The sequence below is a fragment of the Molothrus aeneus genome, chromosome 2, assembly GCF_037042795.1.
Source record: "Molothrus aeneus isolate 106 chromosome 2, BPBGC_Maene_1.0, whole genome shotgun sequence".
Lineage (NCBI taxonomy): Eukaryota > Metazoa > Chordata > Aves > Passeriformes > Icteridae > Molothrus > Molothrus aeneus.
Genome location: NC_089647.1, coordinates 50,222,747 through 50,244,418, shown reverse-complemented (window position 1 = coordinate 50,244,418; position 21,672 = coordinate 50,222,747). Strand labels below are relative to the sequence as shown.

Here is a 21,672-nt window from a genome sequence, read left to right as displayed (position 1 = left end):
TATGCTAGAAACCACAATGTGTGACAAATTTCCAGAGATACTTTGGAGCTAAATGAAGCTGAGCGGTAAACCCATCTGCCCAAGGGCTGGACAGGGCCGCCACTACCTGAAGTCAATATTTACTATGAATTTCTTATGGTGTGTGGTCCTGAGTGTGTTAAACAATGAACACAGTCAGTATACACACACAGTACCTCAGAAAGCAAGTTAGTGAGCCTTAACAGGGCTGGAACCCAGCAAGTTCTGGAGCTAGCACAGATAAAGAGTCATGCACCATGGAATGCACCTTTGCTAGATTTAACCAAGCTAGAAATTTTCCACTTGGAAGTCAAGCTGCAGAAGAATTTTAGCATTGATTATCAAAGCTGCAAATCAGTAATATTTTGCCAGATTATATCCAGTAATTTGAGCAGCTGTTTCAATGAACAGTTGGAAGATTGACAGAAAACATGAGTGTTCACTTTCTAAGGCAAGTGCTGGATGTTTAGTGAAATAATTTTTCCTTTTGTTTTTTCACAGTGCCAGTGCACAAATTCAGCTACCCCTTCCCACAGCCCAGGACTTAGGGCAGCAACCAGCTCCAGCTTGCCCAGGCTGGTAAATAAGTCTCACCTGGAGACAGCCACCTTTGGAAGTACAACCTTGCTCAGTGCAGCCTGCCTCTTCGGCACAATTAGAGTAACAGTCAAAATGAAATGTGAAAACATGACATGAAAGGGGAGACTTCAGAATGATAGCTTTTGGGTCTTAATTTTCCATTTTTTGGATATTCATACTGACTCCATAACTAGAATTTGAGTGTATTTTGTGCTTTTGTACACACACGAGCACCTAATTAGAATTACAGATTCTCAATAAAAGATGAAAAGCTATATGGATTTAAATTACTAAGTCAATTCCTTTCCAATGGCAAAGCCACTCAGCTACTGCAAACAACAGGGAAAAAGCCCCCATGGTATCACTGGGGGTATACATTATTTTTCAGTTTGATGTGTTGATCATTATACATTATTTACCACCAGGGTCACCTCAGCCTGCCCAGATGCCGGCAGATGGTGGTGAGAGCCACAGAAACCAGAAGTGAAAAGAGAAGCTATCTTCCATGTTCCAGCAAAATTACTTTATAGTGAAGTGAAATCAACACGCAGACCTCTGTTCCTCCCAAACATCAGGAGCATTACAAAAAGAGGAAAAAAAAAAAAAAAGAAGAAGAAATTTAAGTAGGGCTACTGTATGAGGCGCGCTGCTTTCTAACCCCGCATTTCCAATTTTGCATTTTATTCTCGTGTGTAGAACCTTTCCAACCCTCTCCCCCAAAAAAACCCCAAAACATAACAAACAACAACAAAAACCCAACTCACAAAAACAAGCAAGCAACACTCAGAAATACAAGCAGAAAACAAAACAAAAATAACACCAAAACCAGGGCAAACTGCACACTCCAGCGTTATTTATTAATTGATGAAGCTCCGCCCCGGGCTCAGGCCGGCCCGCGCCGGGTGACGCCACAGCCGCGGACCCTTCGGCCCCGCCCGCTGCGCCTGACCCGGGCGGGGGTGGCGGCGCAGGCGGGGCCGGGCTGGGCCAGGCCAGGCCAGGAGAGGCGTGGCCGGGCTCGGCGTGGTGGAGGCTCTGGGCTCGGTGAGGCGGGCGCGGGGTCGGGTCCTGCCGGGCTGTCGGGGGTCCCTGAGGAGCCGGGCGGCGCTGGTTGTAGCGGGGCGGGGAGGGGAAGGTACCGGAGCGGGCCGAGGCCGGGCGGCAGCCGCCTCGGGAGCCCCCGCGGGCAGGTGGTGGGCGGGGAGGGCCGGGATCTGGGCAGGCTGAGGTGACCCTGGTGGTAAATAATGTCTTGAATGTCTTGAAGGGTTATTTGTCAGAGTACTTCGGAAAGGTGCTCCTTTTCTTTTGTCTTGTTTGTTTTGTTTTTAAAGGATTCGTGTCAGACCGGTTTGAGTTTCTTGAATCTGGTAAAACGTTGGTAGAGATCAGAAACCGGCAGGCACACATAGCTAATGAAATAGTATTAAATAGCAGTCTTACATAACACTGAATTTTCCATGACGATCTTGCAATGTTTTGGAATGGTAGTACGATGTCTTTGTACTTCGGTGCTGCGGAAAACGTCAGTGCTGGGCAGCGCAGCTGCGAGATGAAGGGCATTATCTGCCCTCCTCGTTTTCTGCTTTCTCTTTTAGAAAAGTGACAAGTAGGCACCCGGGGCCTGAAAGCTGTGTGGTGACAGCATGTGATGGAGGTGCAGACCAAGGAGTCAGGAAGGAAGCTCTTTTATTCGGACAGAAATAATCTTAAAGCAGCAGTAGATGAGGAAAATTAGACGTGCTGGCTGAGAGAAGAAGGTGTAGGTTGAAATGTCAGAGGATGGCAGTTTACTGAAGTATTTGGTAATTTTTTGAGAGGAAGAATTACTTTAATAGCACTAACTCTTTCTGTTGTCTAGTCTGTGATATTATCTAGCATGACAATTTTTTTTTCTTTGCTTAAAAACTAGGAGTAGGCCACCACTTAATGAAAAATTTAAAGGCTTCTTTAAACAACCTAAATAAGCTAAAAGCATAAAAAGGTAAATTTCTTAGCTAGTACCTGGCTTGTACTAGTTTATAGTCTAGATACCATTTAATTCTTTCAATTTTTGAAAGTTACTAATACTTCCTTACTTGCTCTTTTCATACAGAAATAATAATACATGCTTAAACAATTGTGTTTGCATGGTACTTCTTAGTTGGTGGCTGAGAGAAAAACAGTTTGACAAATTAGAAGAGCTCTTTTTATGGGTGTTTTAGTTTGGGTTTTTTTTTTTTAATTTGATTTGCATTTTCCTCCCCTACTCTCCTTCAAAAATAGTGAGTTGGCAAGTGTATCCTGCCTCTGTCAGTCAGGCTGTTTAATCCTCTTAATAAGCCTTAGACTTCATGTTTACAGTCTAGCAGTGAGATCTACCATTGACCTGTATTTTTGTTAATATACATTACTTTTTAATGGAGTGGACTTTCCTGCTTCAGAGGAAGGATGGGTGAGATGGTAGCTTACCATACCACATTAAACTCTAAATTTCATTGTTGCACTGTAGCCTCATTTGGTCAAGTCACTTAAAACCACAGAGTATATCTGTACTGGTAGAAGAAAAAGGGCTCAAGTGCTCGACTGATCTGTGATTATCTACAGTGCACTTTAGCTCTTACCTCAATTTTGGACTGGCTTTCTCTGAGACAAAGTTCCTCTGAGTCTTAATTAACACTAAATGGTACAGATCTGGGCTGATCTGAACAGGCCATAGGACCAAAGATTAGCTGGCAGTGCTCTCAGTATTGTAATACACGTTATCCCGTTCATTACAGCTTTAAAACAGAGGAAATGAGATTCAGCATTATACAGGAGTGGATTACTCCTGTTGTAAGTATTATAGGAGTAAATATTTAAATACATACAGATAAATATTAAAATATGCAGGACACTTAACTACTATATTAAGGTCGTACATAAAAAAGTGAAAAAGTATATTCCTTGGATATGATTAGATTGCTATTTAAATGTTCTCTTTCAGAGAATATTTCTTCTTGTGTTGTGAGGGAGCAATTAGATAAGCTTATTTAATACCATCCATTCTTTTGTATTAGTTGTAACCAATTGCTAAGAAAGAATGAAATTCAGTTCCTGGGCTGACTTATAGTTCTCACATGTTTAGCTTGAAATCCACTGTGATGTCCTTCCTCCATTTCCAAGTGCTCTGCCAACCAAATGCATTATTTGGAGGTGACTATGCTGCACATATACTGCAAACTTGGGATGTTTCAGACAATCAGAGTTCCTGAGCCAGCTTTTGTAGCTGTGCTGTGCACCAGTGCTCTGTGTACACTGATGGTGCTGACATCTCCATTTCCTTACAGAGCTTTTCCAGTGTTATTAAAGACTGAGCTTTAGCAAGAACAGTGCTGTTGTCATTATGAGAAGTATACAGTGAAGAGTAAATGAATTAAAGATTAAGTTGCAATGTATTTAGGATTTTACTTTATGTCACTTCTTGTTATATGCTAACAATCACTAGTAAAAGAATTAGTTGAAACCTGTAAAGTATCTCTGCATTAGCCTCACCCAGAAAAAAAAACCTAATCAATAAACATGGGTCAAAGGGGACTTGTACTGCAGTTGTATTCACACAAATGAATCGTTTACGTCAAGCCTTGAGAAAGGACTTTATACAGGCTTAGGGATACAGGCACAAAAAAGCTTAAACCAGTACATTTTGCTCAATAGAAAAGTAAATGGTGATGATAGATTAAACTTGTCTGTCCTTCTCAGTCTTCTAAACATTTTCTGTGTTTTAAGAACCTACAATTCTCAAATCAGAGTCCTAAAATTCTCAAATCAGACTCTTTACTGTTAAATTGGTTTTCATCTTCATATCCTAATTAAAAGGAAAAGTGGATTTTTCAATAGTAAATACAAGTGTTGACACACAGTGATGTGGTTTGGCTGTCACCAAGTTCTTCTGCTGTAAGGATCCAGCTATATTCACAACCTTGTAAGGAGTTCTTTCCAATTGCTTTTACTCTTAATTGTTTGCTGTTGTGCCGGTCAGGAGCATACTCTTAATTTCTAAAGCTGATGTCCTTGGTGGTTAGTAAATACACACTTATGCCAGTGTTGTTCTTTAGCTTAAAGATGCTGAGCCTCTTGGCAACAAGTGACTGCAGTCAATCAGCAAACTCTCCTCTAGCCCAAAATTTGCTACATGATGGGCAGTGAACCTGGTGGCTTGAGCTGCTGCTGACCCACTGCACTGGGCTGCCTTCTCAAGCACCTCTGTTATATTCTGAGCTATGTATCTGTTGTTGTACTGAAACCACACATCTTGACTTTATGTGAAATTGGATTCTGTAGCATCATAAAAACAGATGCCTGCCAGATTACATGACGCTTCTGTTGTGTGACTGCAGATGCATCAGTTACCTAAATGCTCTCTGCATTTTCATTATAGAGTGTGGGAGTAGAACACAGTATTCTTTGTCTCTTTAAAATTTTTTCATGACCTGCACTTTGTAAGTTTCTTTGTTTTTGTTGGAGTAGAAGAAGGATATTTTCCAGATTATTTTTTTTAGTTTGTTGATAGTCTAAAAGAAGAAGAGACATTAAGTAAACTTAAATGTAGGTACTATTTCAGGATTTTATTACAAGTTTGGATTTAATTTTTTTTTCTTTCCAAGTAATTATTTATTATTACTGATCTCCTTTCTTCTTTTCACCCATTATATTTGTAGAGACTAATCCAATCTCTTAGCCTTTGTTGTATTGCCTTGGTAAGCCAAACCTACACCTTTCTAGGGAAGAGTGATTGATTCATCAGAGAAAAAACCTGCCCACCTCCTTCTGGCACAGCTTCCTTGAGTGTGGCTCAGTGTGTGAATTCTCACCAAAGCTCTGTACCGTGGTATTAATGTTTCTACCCGTGTAATGGGCGTATTTTCAGTTTTGCACTTTGTATTGAACTTACCCCCATGTTTTCTGTGGTTTAATATCATTGTGATTAACAGATGTCTCCTTTCTTTCATTTCCCTTACTGCAGAGAATCATGGTTTTACTTGAAAATATCTGCTCGTTAATTTAATACAGTATCCCATTTTTGTTCAGTCGTTATTCTCTTCTAGTATAATTGCCTGCATTTCCTCCCAAGGCTGCCAGCAAAAAAACCCAAACCAAACCCAAATTCATTGGAATTAATTATTTGTATTTTCTGTGTTTGGCCAAGACTGACAATCTGTGTACAGTTAAAACAATGAGTTAACAAATTTTAGAATTCAAATAAGCCTACTGGATTCTTTTCCACACTTCAGTTGAAATACATCAGGCATTTTGAGGAATACATTCTGAAACAGACTTAGAACCTGCAAACTTTTGTACATGTTGGTACTTCCAATTTTTGTCACTAGTGGTGCAAGGATTGTAAAACACCAATTGCCTTTTCTCACTCTATAAACACTGTAAAGGAAATAAGTAATTCCATGTTTTTATTTTGTAAAGCACAGCTTTAACTGTTCAAAGTATATCACAGTTTTGTTTGTTGATGTTAGTTGATTGAGATCTAAAAATCTGTTGAGTGCTTTCTCTTAAATTATTCAAATGGAAATGTACTGTTTGTAACTTCAGCCTTTATTTAAATAGACAAAATGGTAACTGAATTTTTTAAAACCTTAGAGATGTTTTTGCGAAAGTTAGATTTTTTTAAGTTATTTGTTTATTCCTCTTGTTTGCAACTGATCTTGAAGATGAAAAATTTAGTATCAGGCATGTCCATATTCTTCTGATGTTTAATTATTAAGAAATAAATATCTGTGATGTAACCATATTTGATGGTTATAGATTCCTTGCTGTCTTGGAATCATGTCAGCTGAATCTGAATGTTATTAGGAGATAACATATCAGACACTGTTCCACTGTTCTGCTAATACAGGCAGTAGGGTCATCATTAAGAAAACATTTTATTCTAAGGTAAACATTGTTTGGCTTTCTCTCTGTATATTCTTATTGATTTTTATTCCAATTTGCAGTAATGGAACAACTGCCGGATCCAGTTGTGCAAGAAGATGCAAATATTAAAGCCATTAACGAAGAGTACAGGAAAGCCTTTATTTATATCAATAAAGGACTGAATACAGATGAACTGGGTCAGAAGGAAGAGGCAAGAAGTTACTATGAGCAAGGGCTTAACCACTTGCTCCGAGGAGTTAGCATTCCATCAGAGGGTCCTGAGTGTGCAGGGTCCCAGTGGGAGTCTGCCAGGCAAATGCAACAGAAGATGAGAGAGACCCTGCAAAATGTTCGTGCTCGACTCGGCAGTCTAGAGCAAAACACCCCACCGGTACAAGCATCTCCTGCTATGATGGATACCCCTCCTGGGGTGCCCAAATTATACCCCTCCATTCCTTCCAAAGAAAAGCCAGAAAGACCCCCTCCCCCTAATTCTCTGTTTGTTCGAAGTCAGTTGCCTGCAGCAGATGGAAGTGTTGCAGCTGTGAGTCAGGGGCAAATTCCAGCTATGAGTCCATCATCTGCAAAACCTCTTTGTCTGCCAAATGAAGCACCTCCTGCCTATACTCCTCAAGCTACCAATGGCCACTTTACTGTGTCCTATGGCACAGACTCTGGGGAGTTTTCTTCTGTCAGTGAGGACTACTACAACAACAAGTGTACTCAGCCACCTCCCCTGGAAAACCTGGGAGTGGATGCAGATGAGCTGATCTTGATTCCCCAAGGAGTACAGATATTTTTTGTGACTCCTGATGGGCAGGTTAGTGCTCCTTCATATCCTGGATATCTGCGCATCGTCAAGTTCTTGGATACAGATAGTGAAGCTGCTCGGAATCGTCCACCGGCGTTTCTTCAGGTAACAGGAAAATAATTTTCTCCTTTAATTAAAATTTTGAGAACTGTCTTAAAGCTCTAACAGGAAATCTTCTTAGGTTCTTGCTCTTGTGAGCCTAAATATCCCTGTGATAAAACGAAGGGTGTTACAGGTGTTGCAGAAATGCTTTTCTGCAGCTACACACTTCTACAACTCTTTCTGTGAAAAACACCTCTGTGTCTTCCCAAGGTTTTCAAGTGCTCACTGTTCTGGTGAATTGTAGTATGTAAAGGACTTGACTTAACATGTCTTTCCATTTCATAAAATTGACTTATTTTTTTCATGTAGAGAAGACATTCTGATTCACCTGTTGTAACAAATCAGGATAAAATGGGGTTAAGTGCTACCCACTTCATTGTCAATTAGTGATAAGGCATTGCAGTTACAAGTGATAATTTGAAATTTGAGGGTCCATGTTAATCCAGACTCAGAATTACAGATAAAAAAGATGCATTATTTGTACTTTTTCAGTCCTTACTTTCTTCATGTGGGCATGTTCTGTAATGACCATAATATTTCTGGTCTGGATTCTGATTTTGGATCTTCTTGTTACAGCTAAGGTTGGCTGGTTTGGGGTCTGCTGGATCCTGATCTGGGGTCTGCTGGTTCAGCTCCACTCATGTTAGGTGTCTTCAATAGTAGGCCAGTGACAGCCATGCATTTCTATTTGTCCTGTCATATAAACCTGTCCTGAGATCTCCAGAGTGGTACAGGCGCTGTGAATCCTGACTTTTTTGGCAGTTCTTTTCCTTTGGGCCTCAAGATGAGACCTCAGTTAAGAGAGTACCAGCCTGAATTCTAGTCCTGTGAAAATTAATACTTTCTTTATATTAGACTGTCAGAACTAATCAAGAATGATAGTTCCAGAATCACATGGGGATTGTTTTTCTTTTTTCTTTTTTTCAGGATGGTATAAGGCTTTTTATTTTTCATCATAGAATCATAAAACAGTTTGAGTTGGAAAGGACCATAAAGATAATTTATTTCCACCCCCACTGTCATCAGCAGTGAACCTTTCACTAGAAGGTTCCACTAGAAACTTTATGGAAAATCAAGTTTATGGTGTGTTTCAGTATGTTCTGCCTATCTTCCTTCTTAAAATCATCCTTTGATTCCATGTACTTGTTTTTCCTAGGTTTGTGACTGGTTGTATCCTCTGATGTGTACCCAGTCTCCTGTTCTGTGCTGCAATACTGGGGTCTACATGTTCCCCGACACGATGTCCCAGATACCAGGGTCCTACGTGGGAGTAGTGCTGTCTTCAGAGCTTCCAGCAACTGACAGAGAGCTATTTGAGGATCTGTTAAAACAGATGTCTGACCTACGAATCCAGGTAAATTTCTGGGCAGTCTGTTATAAGCCAATAAGGAAAGGTATAAATCATCAATATATTCTCACATTTACATTTAATTGTGTAAAATGACAGACTTTTGTCTTGGTGGTAAGCTCATCTGTGAGAAATAGATAAAGTAGCCATGATAAAGCAGCATTGTAATGAAACTGTAGGTCCTGTGAGATGAGACAACAGAAGTTTTAAAATACTGAATTGTAAGCACAGAGTGGAGTTCAAGACCATTTTTTATATTTTCTCTATTCTTCTGAAAGAGACAGGACCCAAAATGAAATTACGTGTTCAGGAGAAAGCATGCTTTTCCTTACGTGTACATGCACATAACTCTCAATGTAGTTTTGATGATGGCATTCTTGGAATATCATGCCCAAACGTGTTTACAGTTCAAAAATGAAATGTTAAGCCACTTCAGAGAAGATCTGTGAAAATAGTATGTACCTCAGAAATCTGCCTTCCAATGGGATCTCAAAGTAGATGAATCTGGTGCTTTATTGCAGTAAGATGTTGACAGGTAGAGAAAACAAAATAAAAACCATAGTCTAAAAAATGTGCAATAAAATTCAGTGGTTTGTAATGAAGTGGAAAATATTACTGTAAGAGCCCTGGAGCATAATTTCAGGAAGAGTGATGATCAATAGCTACTTAAAAGATTATAGCATCACTAAATCTTTTCATGCAAGAATTTTGTTGATTCACCAAAAGCTGAATTCATTGATGATGAAGGACTAGTTTGGAGCATCCCATGAGGGTGGAGTTCTGTTAGGGTGTAAATCCTGGCAAGTTCAGCAGGGAATTTCACTAGCACAGGAGGCCACTAACTTTTCTTAAAAGAGGAAAGTACTACAGAACTATGTGATATTCACTCACTGGATAAAATTCTGTCATTTTTCCTGCGTAGAAGTAGTTCAAATTGGATATCTTGTTAGTTCCATATTTTCCTAAAACTTTTTGTTTTTGTTAATGTTCCCTGATGCGATGTCACAGGTGCCAGGATCCCATGAGAGAGTAGGGTTACCTTCAGAGCTCCCAGCAACTATGAGAGCACATTTTGAAGATAAATTTAAACAGAGGTCTGGCCACAAAGTCCAGGTAAATCCCAGGACATTCAAAAATCCTATAGTAAAAAAAAAAGTCACAGAAATGCATGTTAGAATTGCTGATTTGATTGACAGCAGCTGTGTATGCTGTGTCCTGTGGTTTTTTTTTTTTGTTGGATGGCTTTTTTGTGTTGTTGTTTGGTTTCTTCTCAAACACCAATTCTGTTACTGCACCTGCCACATTTCAAATCAGCATATTTCTGAAGTCTTAAAAACTCTGATATAGCGCAAGTATTCCAAAGCCTAGTCTGATGGCCATTTAATGTGTCTGTTTTACATAGTAATTGTGAGGATCTAATTGACAACCATATTTAATATAAATACAATACTGAGTTCCCTGTCTTATTAGAGAATCCATTTTTGCTCCTTAGGGTAGATCTTAGAAGTCTTGTTGACTGGTTTTCTTTATAGTGTCCCAACCTGTGGCATAACTAAATTACATCTGGAACATAATTTGGGTTTTTTAATAGGTTTTTTTTTGTTGCTTTTTACCTATTCATTGAGGTAATTCCTCCTGCATAGTCCTCAGAGTGTTTTGGTCACATGCTGAAGACATTTCTTGAGCTCCAAGATTTCACATTGCTGTCAAGCAGTAAATGATGATGTAGTACATGTCAGTGATACATTTTGTTGTCAGTGATACAATTGTTAACCTTCTGGGTAGCAACCTCCTAAGGTTTCATCTATTCTTTTCTGTTAATGTTGGTTTTACTACAACATTCAACATGTGCAATACCCTGCTTTTATATCCAGTAAATATTTCAGGGGAATTTAAGAATTCCCTGTAATAGCAAATACCATTCTGTATTGTATATTCTGATCTGCCTGTGAGTTTAATCTATAAATGCTCTCATTTACACTCTTCTAGACTAAAGAAAAATGTTTTTTCTTTCTGTCATTAACTAGCAGTGCTTTCAATCTTTGAAATGCTTGAGGGGCTTATTTACTTTTACATGGGACAAGTTCTCTTAACAAAAACTTAAACCTATTACAATTTTTTTAGATTTCTGTAATTAAAGTTTAATTATGCATTGCCTGTGAGCTGTGTAAAGTGATGTTACACATTTTAGAAGTGTTAAGCAGCCTGTGGTAGTGGTTGCTGTGTTTTAATGATTAACATTTACTACAGAAACAGTAGAGTTTGACACGAAGTAACAAAGGACCTGCCCACCCAGCATTAAATAGGGGTCAGTGTTGTGCATAGTTTGATGTTTTCCTTGGCTGTGCCAGTCTGAAAAAGCAGCAACAGCACACAGCATGAATAATCTCCTTTATTTTTGAATATGGGAGGAAAGAATGAGGAACAAAACAACCTCAACAGCTGCATTCTTTTAGTGTAGCTGGATTCTCTAACCAAAGACTGCAGTTCCCATGCTGAATAACAAAAGAGTTGACTTCTGTCTGAGAAGATAAAATTGAGAGATGGACAGTCTCTTATCTGTTTTGCTGGTGAACAAGTAGTGTAAATTTTCCATGCTTAGTTATTTGGCCATATGGCTGCGTTGGCAAGCAAACTTTTTCATTGTAGCCGGATGAAAAAAGTGTACAAAAAAGCTGACCTGCCTGATAAGCTTTCTTGGATGTCTAGAATTTTTGTGGAAAAAGTAATTGAGTGTTAAATTTAGCTTGAGTTTCTGTACACCTACCCAAGGCATGCACAACTTTAGTATTATTTCACAGTGGATGTGTATGATATGAACCAGAAATACTGATGATAGGTTGCAAAGTAGATGCTCAGATGTTTGCTTTCACTTGTCAGCCTTCTGAAGCCTCTAGTGATGCAATTCACTTGCCTCAGACTGTACATATCCAGCCACAACCTGAAGAAGCAGAAGATCAGAAAGAGTTACCAGAATGGAGTGAGAAAGTTGCCCATGGAATCTTGTCAGGTACAGCTGTAATAAGGGGACTTGTGTTGAACAGAAACCAATGTTAGTGACATTTAAACAGTATTTTCACATAAATGCATGGATGCTGATAGAAGCAGAGTGATCAGAAGTAGTTGTTCACTAGTTCCAGTGTTGATCCTCTAAAGGATGCCTTGATGAGCTTTATAAAAACCATGCAGAATATAAATCCATTGCCAACAGTTTGTTCAGTGCAAATGAGTTTGGCTTTTCATTTGACTCTATTAGAATATCGCCTGCTGGGACTCAAACCACTGTGAGAGAATAATTTTACCCCTGTATGAACACATATTACAGTAGGGCATCTGTTGTGATTTCTGCAGATAAACATGTGGGTTTTTTTCCTCTGAGAACCTTTGGAATATACGGATGACCAACAGCTGATTGTATATGAATCTGCAAGGAGGGCTAAAGGGCTGGGTTTGTATGTTTTCCTGAGTGCTAATAGCATTGAGATGTGCAGTTCTATAAATTCTAACTGAGCTGGTGCTGGCACATCCATGAAAAAACTGAATATCTGAATTAGGCTGACGTTTGGATGTGGGCTGGCCGTATTAAACTTAAATAAAATGAATGTAAAAGGTGGTAGTATATGGGCAGAAATTACTGCAGGACTTCTGTGCTGTCCCATTCAGGGGAGAATATAATTGTAGACTCCAATCAGGAATGTTTCTGTTTCTGCAGATAAACCCACATGTTTATCTGCAGAAAACCTTCCTGTTTTGCAGAGGCAGAGGAGGGATAGATGAAGGAATCACAGTCCATAATATTGTACATACTAAGAAAAACAATTTTTGCCTTGAAGGTGCATCTTGGGTAAGCTGGGGCCTAATGAAAGGAGCAGAATACACAGGTAAAGCTATTCACAAAGGAGCTTCTAAACTGCGAGAGCACATTCAACCAGAAGAAAAGCCTGTGGAAGTCAACCCAACTGTAGCAAAGGGACTTCATGTAGCAAAACAGGCTACTGGAGGAGCTGTGAAAGTCAGCCAATTCTTAGGTAAAAATTTTCATCTCATAGAATATAATATTTTTGTCTTAAATAATAAAAACTTAGTAAAATGCAAGCTGGTTTCTCTAGCCAGGAAACTGGAGGAGTTACTGACTTGATAAAATTCAGAGATCAGTAGTTTGTGCCTAGTTATCTCCTGCAAGAGATGTGCTTTAAGACTAGTACGTATTACTTGGCCTTGAGATATCCTTTTTTTCCTAAAAGAATAGTCTGTATAGTCTTAATTTTGACATGTTTTTGACAGTTAATTCAAAATGTTGTCTCTTATTTTTTTTTAAGTTGATAACCATATTTTTTAAACCTCTACTCTCACTGGTTACTAACATACAGTAACAAGAGAATGTGTGTGTGCATATTTTTAAACACGCACACCTGAAACAAATCTATCTAACTAGGTATAAATATCAAAATAGAAATGGCTTGGTATTCAGAGATGCCTGGAAGCCCTAACAACTCACAGTAACTTAATTTTGTTATTTATTTGCATATAATGTTTATATTTACCATCTAGTGACTCATCCAAGTTTAAAACTAAATTGTGCTGATCTTATATAACTACTTTGAAGAGTTGGAATGCTTGTAAGAAAGACTTCTACAGAAGACAAGTCAGGAAAGCAGCAGCTTGTTCTCTATCTACAAATTAGAGATAACAAAGCAGTGGAAACAGTTTGTTGAAATTTGAATGTGAAATGTGTATAAATGTCTTTTAAGGCACTTTTTATTCACAAGGCCCATATTACTTGTTTCTTAGGATTTGCAGCTATGTAGAACCTGAAAAATAAAGTTGCTTTGTATCAGTTGGGCACTTACATGTGGATTAAAGTCTGTCTTTTATATAAGCGTATTTAAATAGAAACATCACTTAAGACTTCACTGAAACTTCCTGTTAATTATGATTAAAGATTTTTAAGGAAGGATGTTCTATGTTCTCGCTAAATAACCCGCATACTCTTGTTTTATGGTAGTTGAAGGGGTCTGTTCGATAGCAAGCTGTGTCGGAAAGGAGCTGGCTCCACACATGAAGAAGCATGGCAGCAAATTAATTCCAGAATCCCTAAAGAAAGATAAAGATGGCAAATCTACTTTTGATGGTGCTCTGGTTGTAGCAGCAAGTGGAGTTCAAGGTAATAAAAATTCCTTACGCTTTTTTTAATGGCATATTTTTAATGGTATGAACTCAAATAAGCTGATTGTTTCTACAGGGTTTTCAACAGTGTGGCAAGGTTTAGAAAGTGCAGCGAAGTGCATTGCTAAAAGTGTTTCAACTGAGACTGTAAAAACGGTCAAACACAAGTAAGTTATGTTTTTATTGTTTTCATCTTCTATAGCACACTGTTACTGTCTCTGAATACTGGCAAGAAAAGCTTATGAAAGTGCAGGGAAGCTAACTGAAATACCTCCTTTGCTGTAATTATATAGCACATGATAAGGTGGTAAGTGCAGAGTAATGAGCATCTTTTGTATGCAAAAATCCGAAATGAGGAATTGTAGGAAGTATTTTTTTAGTTCTTTGTAGAAGTATTACAGCTTCAGGCTGTCTTACAAACAATGTTCAGATTTATATCTTTGCTCTATTATATAATATCATTATGAAAAAAATTACTGGTTTAAACCGCTGAGCTCTAATCCTGAATTTATGCAAACTTAGCTAAATTTATGAAAAATAAAAGAACCTTGTCTGTCAGCAGGTTTGGCTAAAGCAAGGCAGTACAAAAATTAAGAAAATTTTGTAAGGAAATCTAAGGCATATATAGCAATAATAGAACAGCCTCACTTGCAGAATAAAGATGTTCTGAGCAGAAGATAGTGGGGGAAGAGGACAATAACATTTGGGATTAAGATGATGATACTAAGTTGATGGAAAGATGAAAGCTGTATGCATGTGGAGAATAATGGAATATATTGAAATAACTGTGAAACATGAAATGCACCCCTCACAGAAAGGGCAGTAGATTCAATAGAAAGTGAAAAGTAAGCAGAAGCAAGCAGTTTAAATGGAATTGGTGATAAGTGTAGCAAAAGAGATATTTAAAAGGATTGCTGAAAGTGCATGCAGGCTACAAGCCAGTGGTAACAAGATGAACATCAGCATACAGTATTAAGCAGATTGGCATTCAGGATTGTGTTTTGATGCATTTCAAATAGGAAGCTAAATAGCAAAGTTCTAGTCAGTTGTGGTTTATTGCTAATGTTTTTTTTTTTGCAGTAGGAATGTCAGGAGAAATTGTACTGGTACTCATTTCACATAAATTCACGTTAATGTTTTTGTTTTAGATACAAATATAGGAAGTATGGAGATCAGCAGACAACAGACACTAAGAGTGAAAAACAATAAGTAACTACCTGTTGTAGCTAACTGCAATATGATTGAAAATATTTGATATGGAATCTTTAAAATCTATCCTTATAATTAGATTAAAATTTTACATAATCTCCCTTCTGTAAGCTGTTTTTTTTTCTTTCAGTGACAAAGATGTCTGCCACTCAAAATACCAGTGAATGAGCTAAATTCCACTTAATGGAAACAAAGCTAAAGGAGCACCATCAGTGTCTCTAAATAAAATTTAAAAAGGCTAAAATTTAGCTGCAGTACCCTTGTGGATGGAATTTTAAAGAGATGCTCATCATATGCATGTTGATTAGAATGGGTGGGAAAATGTAGCTTCAGAAGTAATGTGTCTGCCAAAGTCCCATGCTACTAGCTTTTTTTAAAACTATTTAAATAAATGCAGTGTATATATCTACACAATTTTTTTAAAAAGAGTTAAAAATTATGCACTTCAGGCAGGCAAACTAAAAAATTAGTTATCAGACATTAGGAAATTGTTACTCTTACTGTACTGGATAAGCTACAATCGTACTTTAAATAAGGTTACTTATTTTACTGATGCTGTACTGGCTTATGATGTTCCTGACATGAAAATAATCAAATTGACAAACTAATCAAACTGACAGATACATCTGCTGTGAGATTAATTCTCTGACCTGCAAATCCAATGTTGATGATTCAAGGCTTGTTGCTCTATCAGAAAATTAAAGGCAAAACAAAAAACCCACGAATTCTTTTTATTCGGTCTCATTGTTAGTTCCAAGCACATGCTCTGGCTGCTCTACTGATATATTATAGATTTTTTGGATTCTTTGATATTCTTTGCTTCTCTCTATCTTGAGGTCCTCAAAGAACCTCTTGTCATAACAACCACAGGGAAAAAGTAACTGCTAACTGCTGGGATTCTGATGCTGTCCGGAATACTTCCCTTTGCCCTGGTTTGTCTGACTGCAGTGCTCTCTGGAGAAATGTCTGGCTACCCAGAACAGTTGAAGTTACTGCTCTCACTGTACTCTTGTCCTCCTTCATTGTGCTCTCTGTGCACAATTGAGTCCTTAATCTGAGACTGCCAGCTTGCCCACTAAAGCACAAAGAAGCTGGACTCACAGCCCATGGGAGAGACCAAAGGTTTTTATTGTTTCGTAATTTTCATTGTGTCCTCAAGATAGTTTTGTTGACCCTTTTGGAGTTCTGTATGATGCAGCATTCCAGGGAGGGGTTTCAGAAGAGGAGAGGGGCAGAATTGCCTGCTGGCCATGCTGCTTTGGATGCAGCCCCAGATACAGTTGGCTTTCTATATAGAGAGTGTCGGAATTTTACCTAAGAACTAAGGTGAAAAAGGACCTTTAGTGATTGCACAAAACTTCTCTCCCCTCCCTTCTTATCATTCTATAAATAGGTTTTTACTCTTCAAAATTAGAGGGGAAAAAGGGAGAAAGACTGGAAGTGTTCTTGAAGAAAAAGAGAAGGAGCATATTGGTATTTTCAAAGAGCAATTGATCTGATAGAGGAGCAGCCTTTATTCAAATGGCTTCATAAATTCTAATTTTATTCTTTAGACATTTGGGCACTATGCTTATTTTTTTTTTTTGGTAATGCCTGAATTTTGCCTCTCAAAAGAATTCCAGTGAAGATTAAAATACTAAGTATACAAATCTACAAAACTGCTCTCTTTCCTTAGGTATGGAGAGGATGCTGGTGATGCTACAGACAACGCTATGAATTCTGCAATCAATCTTGGTGTTACAGCATTTAACATTGAAAATATTGGTATCAAATCTGTTGTAAAGAGAACTGCAAAGGAAACTGGCCATGCTGTGCTAGATGAATATAAAGTATTGGATAATGAAAAGAAGGGTAAAAAATGAAAGCAGTTAAGTACTTCTCAGAGCCTTACATTAGAGATTAAACTTCCTATTTAGAAGTAATTACATTGCTCATCTGACATTGAACATAAGTCACACTGTACTTTTCAAGCAACTGTTACTTAATTTAAAAGGAAAATGTAAAAGTAGGAGGAGCATTTGTAAGAGGAAAAATGAAAGTTGTCACCTCCTTGCTCAGTACAGAACAAGAGGTTTAAACAACTGGATCAGGGCTTTAGGCAACTGGAACTTTGCAGTTCATATACTTGCATCTTTAAGCACTTTTTCAAAATAATATATGGAATAATAGATTAATATAGAAGTCTATTGTGAATATTTTTGTAACACTTTATATTTATAAAGAAGGTGGTGATACAGAAAGAGTAGGATGGCTAATTCTGGAATAAGTAAAATTACCAGTTTTGGCTTTATAACTATCCTTAAGAATTAGTTTTACTAATCAAGCCTTGTCTTATTTAATATGCACTACTAATATAAGCATTGTGTTTTATTGTTTCATAGAGAATTTCTCTTTTCACCTACAAAAAAGCTGATCTTACCCAAAGTTCATGCTAGGAGAAATGAAAGGTGAACCTCAGGTAATTAGGTAGTCATTCCCTTTCGAACTTTTTTTTTCCCTCATCCAGCATATAAGTAAACCAAAGATACCAAGTATTTTTTCTAAAAGAGAGTATTTACAGTTCTAGAAAAAATGCATTTTCCAGTTGACTTCATAAGGAATATACAAAGATTCTTTGAAATTCAGGTTTTTATGTAGAGAGAATAAGTATGGTTTTGCATAAATTAAAGTATTTTTCTGTGAAAATATTAGAGGGCACTGGGAAATTCTATGCATTCTGTACTTTTCAGCTGATCCAGAAAGATTCAGATTATATATCATGACCTCATAATGGAAGACTCCTAATGTTTGAACAAATGTTTGAACAAATGATCATCATCTTTATTCCATTAAATTACACAAGGGTGTGAAGTGTTGAAAAAGACAATGAAGACAAACCCTTTTAATTAAGAGTTATGTAGAATAGACACTTCTGTGTAGATTTGTCACCCCATTTGTACCACAGTATAAAATAACTCAAGATGTTAAATCCTTGAGATGCTTTGACACTGCTACTTATTTAACACTTTACTATTTAGTTTTAAAGCTACTGCGCATTCTAATATTGGCTGGACCTACAACAGGCAGAATGCCAACAACTTACAACTTATCTCCATTTCACGTAGATGGAGAAAATAACTATAAATTGTTGTTGGCAAGTAATATTTGTAGAAGATTGAAAAAATACAGTAACAACTACAGTCTGTTAGAATGGTAATAGAGGCATATTTTTTGGTAGCTACTGCAGGCGTGTGCTTAAAGTGAGAAATGTGAACGAAAGGATCTAACCACTTGAAGTGTAACTTTGATTTATGCAAATAAAGATAAAATGTGTGCTTGATCTTTTTATGATATGAAGCTCCTATATGGATACATAAATGGAAGAACTAGGACTTCTTCAAAAGTAATAAAATAGCAGTATTGGGGTATCTATACAGTATAAACAAGCTCATTAACTAGAGCTTAAATATTTCAAACTAATAAGTTCCGTCCAAAGTACACTCAACAATTTCTGTTACTATAGTCTGCCACTTGCCAACTTGTGTAACCAATTAAAGATTGCTAAGACTTAACACTAGCAAAAGCATTTTTTGTTGCTATGAGCTGTATTTACAATAGGGATATAGGTATTTGTATCTTCTCTCCCTTGCATTTCAAGGTTTTGCATATAGCTCATACCATTCAGTTTCATCTATAAACCATCAAAGCACAAAGTTGCATTAAAACAACAGTTAAAATAAAGGTGTTACAGTCTTCAGGAGACCACATTGGAGTACACTGAGGAAAAACAACATTTAAATGCCATCAGTATGAGGTAGTGGTGTCTGGCTTAACCTGCTGTTGTTCTCTTCATGTGTATGTCTTTCAAAATGGATTAAAACTATTTTTTGAATGATGCCTACCCCATTTTAAAGTTTGTAATGTGCTATATCCATGATCTTCCCTTTTACATTGTTCCAAAGTTTAGTTAATTTTCCCAGCTGATGGTATGATGCTTGAACTTAGCTCACTTCACCTGCCACTTCTTAGGCCCAGGGTAGCAACTCCATAGGCTTCTCCTCCATTCTTTCACCATATACAACAGCCTTCTCACATTTACTGCCTTATCTCAGCTCTCCATTTATATATTAAGCTCCCAAAACCTCCTGTCTTAGGTTGGCTTTCTCTTCATAGCTTGGTTTTATTTCTTTGAACATCTTTTGATGCATGAAGTCCTAGAAATTTTACTAAGCCGTGTAATGTATAGGCTACTATGTGATTTCCTAAAGCATTCTTACTTCCAAATTTATTCAAATACTTTTCTGCTACAATATTGGTCTCATATCTTGTCTTGAGAGGATTACTATCAATGATCCCTAAGTCATTCTTAGCTATGGCCATCTCTGGAATTTTCATAATTGTGTAGATATAAACCATGGTTCTTATCTCAAATATAAACCCCTGTATTTGAACAGATTCTTCTAGATTCCAAGGGTTGTTTGATTGGTTTGTTTAATGCTGGTTTAAAACCAGCTTGGAATAGCCTATTTTTAATGTTCCCTGAATAAATCCATAATCCTTTAAAAAGAATTGGTAAACCTACCTTCCACTACAAAAAAACATGCTGACCAGCTTAGGATAGAATGATGAGGGTTGGAAGGGAGCCCCTGGTCTCTAATCCACCTCTTGCTCAAAACAGGTCTAGTCTGGAGCACTCTGCCCCAATTCTGCTCATGTTGTGATTATCTCCAAGGATGGAGACTTCACAGCCCTTCTGGGCAACTTTTACCCAACTTGACTCTGCTCAATATATCCCCTTATACTGAGCCAAACATTTTTAAATGCAGGTGCATTCTATTGCATATCCTTCCATCATGCACACTGGAGGAAACTTTGGCTTCTCCCTCTTATTTAGACTTTCCTATTACATAGCTAATTACAGCACTAAGCTCTCCTTATGCCTTCTCCAGCCTGAACAAAGGCAAGTTCCTGACCTAATGCAGCCCTTGGGACTTGTTTGGGAGTCAAAAGCTAAGTGCTTCAGCATGTGTTGAACAGAGTGGAAGAACTCTCCCTCAGGCTCCTGGCCACGCCCTTGCTATGGCAGCCCAGGAGCCCTTCAGTCTTGTTTGCTGTAAGCTGTTGGCAGCTCACATGGCAGCTTCTTCACCAGGAAGGCTGTGTCTTCTACATCATTGCATTCTAGACACTTCTCCAGCCTTATTGATCCATGGGCTTTACCCATGCCAGATACTTTGCTTTGCACTTGATTTTTTTTGAATTTCATTGGGTTTCTCTAGGCTGTACACCTACCTGTGAATGGTCACCCTTTTCCTCCTGCATACTAACTGCTCCTCCCAACTCATCACCATTATCAAATTTGCTGGGCTGGTGCTTAGTCTTCCAGGTTGTCAATCAGGAATTAAGGGTATTGGCTCAGGTATTGATCCCAGAGTCAAGCAGTCATACTGCTGATCTCCACACTTCAAGCCTGATGGCCCAGACAATTTTCTAGAAGCCTTATGAACCAGTTATCCAATCTAGAACTCACCAATTCAGCTGTAAAAGTACTGTGGGAGACTACGTGAAAGTCTTTGGTAAAGTCAAAATATACAACATCCACAAGTTTTCCCTTTTTGCTTCCAGTTTCACCCTGTCCCTTGCATCAAGTCTGGTGCTTTTCCTGTGCAGCTGGTAAGGCACTTCAGATCACCAACCAGCAGAAACTGTGAACATTAAACATTTTCCCTAATGTAAGCTCAATGTTTCAGGAGCTGTACTGGCTCACTGTAGAGTTGCACAAATGTCAAAAGCTGGCACTGAAGCAGCCAGAGAAGGTGACAGGAAGAACCTGACAGATGTGATACCACTCTTACAGCAATAATCTGATTAACACACTCCATAACAATCTACCTTGATCTACCTTTCCCTTGCCCACACAGCCATTCATCATACCTTAGTTACTGGTGCTACAGAAATAACTTCTTTGTAAAAATTAATTTATGCCTTCAGCAACTGATCTACCTTGCTTTTAAATAATTCTAGGTGTTTAATGCCTTTACACATAAATACTTATTTTAGTATAAAATTATGTTTTCAGAACACATTGTGTTGTGACCAAGTTTTCTAGCTGTTCTTACTAAAATTTTTGAACTCAACCCATTAAAAGCCTTAAAACAATGATAATACCTTTAGCAGTATCCATATACCTAATTTTAACCAATTTATTTGGAATAAAGAAATGGAGGAAAATTCTTTAGTGTTGCAAGTGTCATTATGTTACTGCTGTGATTCTTAAAAATACTGATGGTTTGAAGTTTTACACACTGTCCTGGTTTAGGGCAAACTGGGGAGAAAACCTCCAAAGGGGTTCCTCCAGAAAGCAGATTCGAGCAGTCTCTCCTCCAGCTGGTTCGGGAAAAGGTTTCCTTGGAGAAAAGTGGAAAAAAACTGTTTATTTAACAGGCAAAGCATTCACCAGCACAAAAAAAGGAGTTTTATTAAACAATAAAACCTCTCGCTGCTCCGAAGAGATGACAAACTCAGAACGTCCCCTTCGTGGGCTGTAGCTTGGCTCACTCAGTTTATTATCAGT

The 21,672-nt window shown here is 37.9% G+C and overlaps 1 protein-coding gene across 2 annotated transcripts; it reads left to right on the top strand.

Moving 5' to 3' along the window:
- The first annotated feature begins 1,541 nt into the window (after nucleotides 1-1,541).
- Nucleotides 1,542-21,332, top strand: SPART (spartin). Of its 2 annotated transcripts, XM_066544913.1 has the most exons (9): nucleotides 1,542-1,641; nucleotides 6,564-7,399; nucleotides 8,553-8,750; nucleotides 9,753-9,857; nucleotides 11,625-11,754; nucleotides 12,578-12,772; nucleotides 13,750-13,908; nucleotides 13,987-14,077; nucleotides 16,795-21,332. In XM_066544913.1, exons 2-9 carry the CDS (start codon nucleotides 6,566-6,568, stop codon nucleotides 16,979-16,981), a joined length of 1,899 nt encoding a protein of 632 aa, XP_066401010.1. In that variant the 5' UTR covers nucleotides 1,542-1,641; nucleotides 6,564-6,565; the 3' UTR covers nucleotides 16,982-21,332. The 2 variants fall into 2 exon arrangements, with proteins under 2 accessions (XP_066401010.1, XP_066401011.1); XM_066544914.1 differs by lacking the exon at nucleotides 9,753-9,857.
- The last annotated feature ends 340 nt before the right edge of the window (nucleotides 21,333-21,672 follow it).

Coding starts and splice junctions, on each gene's coding strand:
- SPART (XM_066544913.1), top strand. CDS start 6,566: ATGGAACAACTGCCGGATCCAGTTGTGCAAGAAGATGCAAATATTAAA. Junction 7,400..8,552: donor GTCCACCGGCGTTTCTTCAG/GTAACAGGAAAA, acceptor TGTTTTTCCTAG/GTTTGTGACTGGTTGTATCC. Junction 11,755..12,577: donor TGCCCATGGAATCTTGTCAG/GTACAGCTGTAA, acceptor TTTGCCTTGAAG/GTGCATCTTGGGTAAGCTGG.